General features: G+C 37.7%; 1 protein-coding gene across 6 annotated transcripts; it reads left to right on the forward strand.

Annotated features, from left to right (window-relative positions):
• Nucleotides 1-700: 700 nt before the first annotated feature.
• Nucleotides 701-9,991, forward strand: LOC148822091 (cytochrome P450 27C1-like). Of its 6 annotated transcripts, none has more exons than XM_088931183.1 (9): nucleotides 701-919; nucleotides 1,934-2,155; nucleotides 4,031-4,221; nucleotides 4,458-4,503; nucleotides 5,298-5,461; nucleotides 6,486-6,652; nucleotides 7,249-7,327; nucleotides 8,323-8,526; nucleotides 8,934-9,991. In XM_088931183.1, exons 3-9 carry the CDS (start codon nucleotides 4,171-4,173, stop codon nucleotides 9,057-9,059), a joined length of 837 nt encoding a protein of 278 aa, XP_088787309.1. In that variant the 5' UTR covers nucleotides 701-919; nucleotides 1,934-2,155; nucleotides 4,031-4,170; the 3' UTR covers nucleotides 9,060-9,991. The 6 variants fall into 6 exon arrangements, with proteins under 6 accessions (XP_088787309.1, XP_088787308.1, XP_088787307.1 ...); XM_088931182.1 differs by lacking the exon at nucleotides 701-919 and adding an exon at nucleotides 943-1,393 and having other exon boundaries at nucleotides 1,909-2,155; XM_088931181.1 differs by lacking the exon at nucleotides 701-919 and adding an exon at nucleotides 943-1,393.
• Nucleotides 9,992-11,415: the final 1,424 nt, after the last annotated feature.

The raw sequence follows: 11,415 nt of genomic DNA on the forward strand, positions 1-11,415 counted from the left end.
GAACTACGACTTTATATCTCGCAATTGCGACTTTTTATTTCCCATTTGCGACTTTGAAATGGCCCACATTTCATTCTCCTTTCGTTTTGTAATGGATTCGGGTTCTAGGGCTTGTGCCTCACTGCATGAGCTCGAATCCAGGTCTTGCCAGCTGAGCTAAAGAAGATCTTTTTTTAAGTAAAAAAGGAATTGTACCAAAATTGTTTTGGCTAGATTTCCCAAAATGTTATTGTTAAATATTTAAAGGTAAATGTTAAATTTAAAGATTTTGATATTTAATATCTTTATATTTAGATCTGATTTGGATAAAGGATATGTTCTTATTATTAATCTGTTAATTATGTTGGCGAAATACTTCATCCACAAACGTAAATGGTCTAATACTGCTCCCTCTATTAATGCTTTTAAAGTACAATTCCTTTTTTACTTAAATTGTATTAGAAATTTAAAGAATCATAAGGCCAGACATACAATGGAAATATGTAAAACGTATATGTTTCAGCTTTTATAATTGTGAATTCCTCTGGATATGAAGTGTCCTTTTCTCCATTTTTGTCTCTCTGGTGTTTAAATAAAAACTTTTTTTAAAAAAGCCCACCGTCCACTATTCTACCCGGGTACTATGGAAGTCTCCCTGGCGGAAATGGGACTCCATAAAAACAAGTGTAATTAATTTGATTTTTATCGGGGCACTGGACAAGACAAGTCTTCAGGCCTATAGATCCTATGATCCTGTACGATTTATGAATATAGTGTGACGGAACGGCCGACATACAGGTTGTACGACCTGGGTGCAGTGTGGTGACGGCACCACCCTCCCCTGCGCATAAAAGGGATGTTGGCTAGCAGGGCTAAAGAAGGTCTTTAGCTCAGCTGACAAGATCTGGGTTCGAGCCCAAGCAGTGAGGCACAAAATAGGGTGAGAGCGACGAAGGCACAAGCCTTAGAACCCGAATCCGTTACAATAACAAAAGGACAGACAATGAAATGTGGGCTATTTCAAAGTCGTAATTCTGAGTTTTTAAGACGCAACTCTGAGATATAAAGTCGTAATTCTGAGTTGTTAAATCGCAATTCTGAGATATAAAGTCGGAATTCAGAGTTTTTAAGTCATAATTCTGAGCTTTTAAGTCGCAATTGCGATATATAAAGTCGGAATTCTGAGATTTTAAGTCGTTATTCTGATTTTGCGTTTTCTTTTACTCCCTGGCGGAAACGGGCTTCCATAAGTAGCCGGGTTAACTTGCTCTTCAGTTTCAGTTAATTTAGGACCAAGTAAATAAACAATTTTCGCCTTTACATAACCGATCTGCTTTTGTTCCGGCGTCGCAAGTGAGTTAACGTTTCTTCGCTGAGGAATACTACTCACAGCAACAATTATTTTGCAGTGCAGGTATCGTATCCAATTCACTACCCTTTGGGAAACCGGTAATTTGAGTAATTGTGTGTACGAAGGTAGCTGCAACCGTGATTACGTCTTTAATTTAAACATAACCTTAACAGGCACGAGCTACAAGTTTTCTCGCGTTTTAAAGGGACAGGCGCGTTACATTCATTTCTTTATCTCCTTTATTACATACATTTACATAAAACTAACTTCTACAGCAGTTACAAAACCACAGGTGATTTGATTACAATAAAACTACAATGGCGACAGTACTGTACGGCATTCCTGTACCAGGCTCTGCCAGTTCACGGTGTCATTCCCCCTGCTTTGCCAGTGTTCGGGAAGCTACAGTAGTTCTGTTCAAAATTACGATTTTATAGGTCAATAGCTCTTGGTTCGTACGCAGTTTATTATTATTATTATTATTATTATTATTATTATTATTATTATTTGCAGTGTAATTTAATTTAAGTAAAACAACTTGTTTATCTGGTTTAAAATTGTTTAAACTTCAATTTTAGGTACTGCTCTATGATTTATTTTCAGACACGGAAGGAAACAATCAGGATGAGAAAAGCATTTTTGCGAATGTGGCAATCTCCGTTTTGCTCCCCATATAAAACGATATCATCAGTATCAGTCAAGCCACAGCCACAAGTAAATGCTCCTGTACAAGCAAAGCCCTTGACAGAGATGCCTGGACATGGAATATGGACTATGATCTATTGGCTTATGAGAGGATACTTAAATAAAACACATGAGCTTCAGGTATGATTACATTTATGATGATTAATTGTATTGTTTAAATAAAGTACTGCTTCTAGCTACTTGTTCAAAATAACTTTAAACTACATCAATAAGCTATATCACCCTGCAGCTCATAACTGGCAACCCACTGAAGCTATGTAGGGATAAGCCTGGTCAGTACCTGGATGGAAGACCTCCTGGGGAAAACTAAGGTTGCTGATGTAAGAAGTGTTAATGGGGTCTTTAGGGGGTGCTCACCCTGTGGTCTGTGTGGGACGTAATGCCCTGGTCTAGTGACGGGGACACTACACTGTAAAAAGGTGCCATCCTTCGGATGAGACTTAAAACCGAGGTCTTGATTCTCTGTGGTCATTAAAAATCCCAGGGCATTTCTTGAAAAGAGTAGGGGTGTTACCCTTGCGTCCTGGCCAAATTTCCCTTTGGCCTTTACCAATCATGGCATCCTGATAATCCTCATTTATGAATTGGCTTCATCACTCTGCTCTCCTCCCCACTGATAGCTGGTGTGTAGGGAGCATTCTGGCGCACTATAGCTGCTGTCTCATCATTGAGGTGAATGCTGCACATTGGTGGTGGAGGGGAGTCTCCATTACCTGTAACATGTTTTGAGTGCACTATATAAGAGTAAGGAATTTATTATTATTTTATCTTTTTTTCTGCTGTTTTTGTGTTTTTTCATCTGCAGTACTTTGGGGTGAGCCATCATAAAAGGCAGATTTTTCTGTACGAAGAAATGACATTGTTTTGGGATTTAAACTAAAGTTACAATTTATTTATTTTTCTGGCGAGATAGTTTGAATGTGCTCAATGCTCAATCCAGAGAGACCTTGGTGATAGACATTGTCAGGAACAAGTTAATTCCAAAGCAGTTTTCTGACACAGCACCCAATAGCCCAGCTATAAATTCATGATGTTTCAGATGTTTGAAAAAAAAAACATTGAACACTTAAAAACCTTAGCCAATGCAAGGAATCCTGTTTATGAATGGATTATTTCATGGCAAGCAACTAGAACAGGAAAATTAGGTAAAAAGGAATAACTGCAGCAGAAGTAATTATCATTAGACTGATATTAGCTGGGTCCCCTGTTAAAGGACTAAAAGCTCATGTTTTTAGTATAGAAGTAGTCTTGTATATGCAAAAGATAAATGCTGACTTGGAAGTCAATTTGTATTTGTTATTTAGATATATTTTCCATTCTATCAGATGTCCAGCTTAAACTTATTTTAAAATGTCTAAAAAAAAAAAAATAAATATGTGATTACTTTTATGATTTTCCTGATTTTTGTGCATCCGATTCGTGAGGCTGTAGTCGTGGTCAAAGAACAAGATCAGGTTCAGAACTGTGGTTTCCATTCAAGAGACGTTTTTCAGAGCAAAAGGTGAGGTAAGAGCTCAGAAGCAAGACCAATACCGGCCAGTGAGAGACGGGAAGTGAGGATTTAAATCAGAAGCAGGCTGGATGATGATGGAAAGCTGGGGATAGTTAGTCACCTCGTGCGGCGGCGCTTAGGGTTAATAAACGTGCTTGCAGCGCAAAGGAGCCGTAACACCAAAAGTATTGGGTCAGGAAAGTCAACACTTTAATTTTGTTTTACAGTCTAGACATTTGTATTTTTGATCACAGGATTAATACTAATTTTAAGTACAATGTCGTATATTTAATTTATGTGTAATTTCATGCCAACATTTGGGTCAATCCAGTGATTTCAAGTGACTGTAATCATGTTTAGCATTAACACTAGTGATTCTCTCTTGTGATGGTGTTGAAACACAGTTAGATATAACCTGCCAAGCTAATGTACAACTCAACTTTGCTGTTATGACTTTGTGTCCTCCTCCCCCCTGTTACTGTGTTGCCCATATTCCCTTGCAGCTCATCAACAAGAAGAAGTATGGCACTCTGTGGCTGTCAGAAATCCGTGGACTCAAAGTAGTGAATGTTGCAGATCCAGATCTGATAGAGCAGGTATTAAGGAATGAGGGGAGGTTTCCCAGCAGAGGGGACATTAAAGAATGGAAGGAGCATCGTGCACTTCGGGGCCTGGAATTTGGACCTATTCTCAAGTATGTTTTTCTTTTTTTAAGGGTGGACTGCAAATTGAAGTATTGGTGTCATGGCAGAAGACTTTTAGAATGCTAAAAGCCACTGTTTTTGTAGATCTAAATTTTTCATATGGGAATCAGCAGAGGCTATTTCATGATTTGTTACACTCGGGTCATTTCAGATAGTGGGTGTTTTACAAAATAGGATACCTGAGCATATTAATCCATGCATTTTCCAACCACTTTATCCAATATAGGGTTGTGGGGAAGCCGGAGCCTGTCCTGGCAAACAATGGGAGCAAGGCAAGATACAGCCTTTACAGGACACCAGTCTTATCACAGGGCACACACAGACACAAACACACATGCACTCACACCAGGGCCATTTTCTTCCCAGAAGCCAGATAACACCAGTATGTCTTTGGATTGTACATCATTGGTGGGAGGATCCAGAGGATACTAACGCAAATACAGGGAGAACACACAAAAAGCACCCCAGGAATTGAATCCAGGCTTGCAGTGCTTCAAGGCAGCAATGTGCCACACTGCTGCCCATACATCTTTTTAAATTGTCATGCATTGACTACAAGAATTAAAGTATCACAGGATTAAATTATAACTCTATAACAAAGACGATAAAAGTTATACAATATACAATGGACTCCTCAGTAAACCTGCAGTCCATTGTATATGACCAAAAGATTCTGTATGTGCAAAAACAGCATTAGCAGAATAATTGGACACTCTATACAGAAACATAGGAATGGTTGCAAATGACAGGAGGCCATTCAGCCTGTCGTACTTATTTGGAAGTTGAGTAGCTAAGTGATTCTAAAATTTGGTGGTGTTCTCAAGGAACCTAGCTTTTGCAAATGTTACTCAATGCCAGGAGCTATATTAAAAAACATTAAATTGCAGTGTATATGTATCAAGGACTTATTCATCATCATTTATACATAATGTTTAGTCTTTTTAAAGCGAAGGAGACAGTTTTCTGAAACAGTATATGAAAGCAGGATTTCAACCCTGATTTTAAATGTAATGAAAACAGTCTTAACATATCTATAAGACATTGTCTTGTCTGCTGTTGTTTAAAGCCAAAAGAAATGTTGATCAAAGGTTGGCAGATCTTCAGACTCAGCTTGAGAGAGGGGATCCTGTTGAAGGTGACTACCTGACTTATTTACTGAAGTCTCAGCAACTGACTCAGTCAGAGATCTACAGTAGTGTCACTGACCTCCTGCTGGCTGGGGTGGATACTGTAAGTATTGTACACTGAGTATTAATAAATTCCTTTGCCTGAAATGTGCATTTTTTTCAGCACTATTAAGAGGGTTACATTATTCCCACTGGAGACAACAGCGATGACAAACCTTCTCTGACCATTGAGCGAAGTGACCAGCAAAGTGTGTATAAAGTCCAAAACAGTACCTTAATAAGAAACATCAGCAAAAATACTAAAAGGCCTCTTTAATTGAGCAATAATTACAGAGTCCTGAAAAAGCACCTTATGTATATACTACTTTTTATGCTATTTGCTTGTATGTATTTTGTGTAACATACATTATACATTTTGGCAAGCATGTGGAAAGGATGAAACAACTAACTTTGAAGAATACTTAAAAACAAAACAATCTTATCATTAATGATAGAACTGAAAATATAATATATAGATGTAAAAGGAAGTAGAAATACAGTACTTTTGTTCTTTTAATTAGTAGGGTTATACTATAGAGCAGTAAGTATAATGGTTACTAAACATGCTATAGCTTGAGGATAATAAAAACATAGTGCCTGGCAAAGGTATTCACCCCCTGCATAGTTTTCACATTCTGTTGTTGTGTGAGCATGCAGTCATGACACTTTCAAATAGGACTTTATTTTTTATAATCACAATGTTTTCCAAACTGATCAAGTTATAGTATGCTGATAGCATGCACATAATTTATATTTTTAAAAATAACTTAAAGGTGCTTCCTCAAAGTACTGACTTAGGGACTGAATGCGTATGTTTGATCACTACCATTCTGAGCAAAAAAAATTTAAAAGTATATTTAATTCTTAAAATGATATTATTGGCAGGGGATTTGCAAGGTATTGTGTGTGTATATATATATAAAATGTTGAAAACCTCTGTTTATTGTATAGCGTTGAAAACATAATACAAAACCACATATGCATAACGTATTAGTGTACAGTAATACATTGTTGGGTGTCAGAATATGCTTCAAGGCCTTTGTTTTCCCTGTAGCCTGACCATTTAAATGTCTCTCTATAAAACCCAGACTTCTAATACACTGACCTGGGCTCTCTACCACTTGGCAAGAGACCAAGAGTTACAGAACTCTGTCTACAGAGAAGTGTCTGGTGTCGTTCCTGGGGACCATATTCCTAATGCAGTGGACCTGGAAAAAATGCCACTGGTGAAAGCAGTTATTAAGGAAGTGCTAAGGTATCTGTTGCCTCGGGAGGCATCTTTGTTATCATTGCCTTAAAATGGGGTAATGTGTGGTATAATGAAACATTCAACAAAACTGAAATGTGTTTAAACAAGGCAACTCTTCTCTTCCCAATATTAATTTGCCCTGTAACAAAAGCTTGCTCTCATTACAATTTAACTTCACTGATCACAGAAGGACAGTTTTGCAGTATAAAACTATTACTAATGATTACTAGTGTAAAAAGTGATTTTTTTGTGTATGGATTATTAGTACCATTTTTTCATCTTTATGTTTTCAACATAGTCAATTTTTATAGAAATGTTTTCTTTGGGTTATATGTGTTTGTTATTTTCTGAGAGTCTAATCTTCTGAAGTGTCAAAAACTGCAATTAAACACTGAAACCTAATGTACAAAGAAAGCAGCAGTACAAATAAAACAAGAACTTGAGGGCATGTCTTCTTAGAGTTTTGATCTGAAGTCCGATCATTTTAGTCTCCTGTTTAGATGTTGTATTTTCATTTAGAGTATATCTATATTTACCCGTATTGGAGAATTACTGCCTGTGTTTGTCAAAGGTAAGTTTTGTTTTCTTTATGTAACCTTTAGGTTGTATCCTGTGGTTCCTGCAAATAGCAGAACTCTCCAAACGGACCTTGTTCTTGGTGAATACTATATACCCTCTAAGGTAATCTGGTTTTAATTGTTTTGCTTCTGTTTTGTTTTTTGAAGCGTTTTTATCAATTGGCACATCGATTCTAAACAATGGTTAAAGAAATAGATATGTTTTGTAACAGGGCAGCTGTGTAATCATATATGCAGGAGGATACTAGGGGACCGGCATCGGCTCTGTGCAGCCAGTGTCCTATGTAGTCATGGTTGATACAGAAGAGTCAGAATCTCTCTACCAGGTGTGGCAGTGGGGAGCCAGGTCTCACAGACAGACACACAGAAAGTGAAAGATCTAAACCCCGTCAGGGGATGGTTCCCACAGCAATCATGGAGGATTTTACAGGCAGCATGTTCTAAGGTTGAGCGAGAGAAAAGACAGAGGCATATATGTGCCATATGTACTGCACAAGTACTTATTTGCACCATTCTCTCTGGACATACATGGTGCAATAGACAGCACTGCACAGTGCAGACAGTACTTTACCAAATAGAAAATAATAAACAGTGACAATATGTACAGTATGTATAAACAAACAGGGCTCCCTGAGTAACAACTACGTGAGACCAGGGCTGAGCGGTGAGTTGTCTGGGCGATGTCCAGTTTGAGTGACATGGTGTAGCAGCTCGCCGGTAGGAAGACGACAGGTGGAGCGAGACTGGCCAAAGAGCATCGACGGGGGTGAGGTACTTGCTACTGCTACATATATGCTGTATGCAAGGAGGCAGACCTGTATGGGAATCCTAATTCCGTGTGCATGGTGGACTAATGAGTAAACGTAAGTCTGCTTCGTATGTAAAGATGTAGGTAAATGTGCAGTGATGTGGCCCAATTCCCCCAAATCACTGCCAGTCACGGTTTTGTTTTTTGTAGTAGGAGTCTGGTTTCACAAGATACACATTACGTACTGTATCTGACTTTGGATACTGTAAATGTTTTGCTATTTAGTGCGGGGGATTTAAAAAGTGTCTTTTTATTTAATTGAAGCTATTGTGAGACATTTGCTATTGCAGGTTTTCATCATTCTCTGTCACTACGCTGCTTCAAGGGAAGAATCACAGTTTCCTGACCCTCTGGCATTCAAACCAGAGCGATGGATTAAAAAGGAACAGGGGAAGAAACCACATCCCTTTAGCTCAGTTCCTTTTGGATATGGAGTACGAGGTTGCTTAGGTCGTAGGATAGCAGAGCTGGAAATGTACCTGGCTTTATCAAGGGTAAATACAGTGCTTGGCTTACCTACCTAATGCGGAAACAAATTCTTATATAAATTATAAAGTGTTTTTTCTTATGTGTGACCTGAAGCATTGTGATTTCACATCATATTATATCAATTTCAAGTTACAATTATTTTATTATGATTTTCTTATTTCACAGTATAGTTGAATCATTTCAAAAGCTATAATGTTTAAGGTGTATTTAAGGGCTTACATGCAGTGCATCTACTAAAACCAACCACGGGATAAAATTATGCTTTTTTGTTTAAAAAATGAGGATCATGTAGTTTCTTGTTCGAAAGATTACATTAATTTGTATAGCACCTTCAGACTGGAATCAGTGAATATTCATTTGTTATATTATGCATGAGTTTGTAATTTTTGTTTTCTCTGTTTCTCTTTTCTAGCTGGTTAAGAACTTTGAAATCCAAACAAATCCAAAATCCAAACCTGTCTTTCCAAAGACCCGAACTTTTATTGTCCCAGGAGCTCCTGTCAACCTTGAATTTCACAATCGAAGCTCTGGGGTTTGACATTCAGAAAGTACGTTAACTGAATGCCTCTAACACTAACATTAGCCATTCTGTTTATGGAGTACGCTTGACATTATTTTTAAAAATCTTTTAAAATAGTTATGGTTTGATAAAGGCAATAACATGTTATGATAAGAGGTATATAACTGTTTGTTAAACTGCTTAGAGAAAAAAATGGCTATTTTATTCAGTATTTGCAAAGGAAGGATTCTGGTCTGACAATAACCAGAGGTCGGTCAAAGAAAAAAGTTTGGTACCCACACAGTAAAAGCAGTACACAGCAACATAAAAGATCTGTGCGCATACACATTTGTCTCACCTTACCTAACAGTTGACAATTTCTCAGAGGTGTACTATTTTCTGTCTTAAATAATATTTTGTAAAATGTGCTAAAGCAATAATGCATGGCATTTGGAAATGTATGTTACAAATATGGACTGTACAACAGGAAAAATGTTTTGTACAACAAAATTATTAGTATTAATATAAATTAACCAGAAAGTGTCTGTCTGCAGGTTAGGATAAAACAAAAACACTTGTGTTCATAAAGCAATAACACTCTGTACCACTACAAAATAGATCTTGCAGTGCAAGGGGCTTCCAGATGTGCTTTTTTGTAATGCATTTTATAACAATACCTGGTAAAAGTGAGTGGTATTTATGCAAGTGTTCTATTTCACTCCGCCAGTTTGCTCTAGAGATGAAGTAAACTATAAACAGCTATTGAGGTGAAGCAAACAGTGATTAGAAATTGCATGTTGTGTCCCTAGGGCCCCATCATTTTCTTATGCTCCAAATCATGTTCAAAGTGAGTAATAAGAAGGATGGGTACAATGTAAGTGCTTATTTACTGCTTCATACCATGCTTTTTAGTGCAACATACATCATAACTAAGTGCCTTTTTTCTGTAAAAATAAACAACCTTTTCAAACTCACATGGGATAAAAATAGCTGTTTCCCATTAACGATAGCACGCAGCTTCTGATTAGGCATCTGAGGTTGAGTCCAGGGAGTCAAAGGATAAAAAATGAAAATGCAGTTGCTTGAGATTTAATTGCTAAAGTCTTGGGGTGATGCTGGTGGGGGTGGGGGAGAGGGATTTAACTATTGCCCTTTATGAGTGTTTCTTAAGTAGAAAAAATCAGCTTTGGTTCATTTGCAGTACACCTACAGGGGTTGTATTGGGTCCTGGTGAGGCCTTTGAGTTTAGTTATGTAACTAATTAGCAGTTCGCTTTGATGGTGTCTTTGCTCTGCCATCATAAATAAATCCTCCTGGGTTAAGTCTGTCTGGGCAAGATGTATTTGTGTTCTTCAAATCTCAGTAGTAATAAGGAGAAAAAACTCAAAAAGTTTGGTCCAGTTCAAAAGCATACCCGGATGGACCAATACCTGTAAGAGAGCTCTACTGGTTTAAAACATCAAAAAATCAAACATTGTAAAAAATCACATGCACATTCTGAATTTTAGTTTTACAATGGGTCAGTCAAATCCTGGTCTTAGAGAACCATGTGCCAACAGGTTTACAAGGACTATCTAAACTGCACCTGAAGTACAGTAATGATATTTAATAATAAAAGTACTTATACTTATATAGCACTTTTATGGACACTCCACTCAAAGCTACTCTTTTCAAGAAACACCCTGGAATTTTTAATGACCACCGAGAATCAGGACCTTGGTTTTACATCTCATCTGAAGGATGGCGCCTTTTTACAGTGTAGTGTCCACGTCACTATACTGGGGCATTAGGACCCACACAGACTGCAGGGTGAGCGCCCCCTGCTGGCCCCACTAACACTTCTTCCAGCAGCAGCCTTAGTTTTTCCCCAGGAGCTCCCACTAAGGTACTGATCAGACTCACACCTACTGAGCTTCAGTGGGTTATCAGTTGTGAATTGAAGGGTGATAAGGCTGCTAGCCAGTAGTTTGATTGTTTCTATTTATTAAGGCAACAATGAGCTGCTAAAGGCCATTTTGAACTGGAATTATATCTTCTTGTAGTCATTGAACTAGTTGTTTCTCTTATGAAAATGTTTTAGTTTAAGTATCATATTCTTTACTGGAATACTTCTGGAGTTTCCTCTTAATTTTCCTTGTACTGTATGTCAGCTGTTTGATTTAGAAATTATAACCCCAAACTGACCTGGGAGAGCTGAAGGCCACACAAACAGAGTACTTTGAGGTATGCAATTAAACAGCTCACTTGTTTCTCAAACATCCAAACCAAAAGACAGAAGAAGCTGATAATGACAGCACATGGTCTCATAACATTGCCATTTGAACTCTGTTTTAGACATTTCATTTACATTGGTGTTTTGTTGAGGCAACACAGTGAAACATTTTTAAAATGCAGT

The sequence above is a fragment of the Atractosteus spatula genome, chromosome 13 (assembly GCF_055471065.1).
Source record: "Atractosteus spatula isolate fAtrSpa1 chromosome 13, fAtrSpa1.hap1, whole genome shotgun sequence".
Taxonomy (NCBI): Eukaryota; Metazoa; Chordata; class Actinopteri; order Semionotiformes; family Lepisosteidae; genus Atractosteus; species Atractosteus spatula.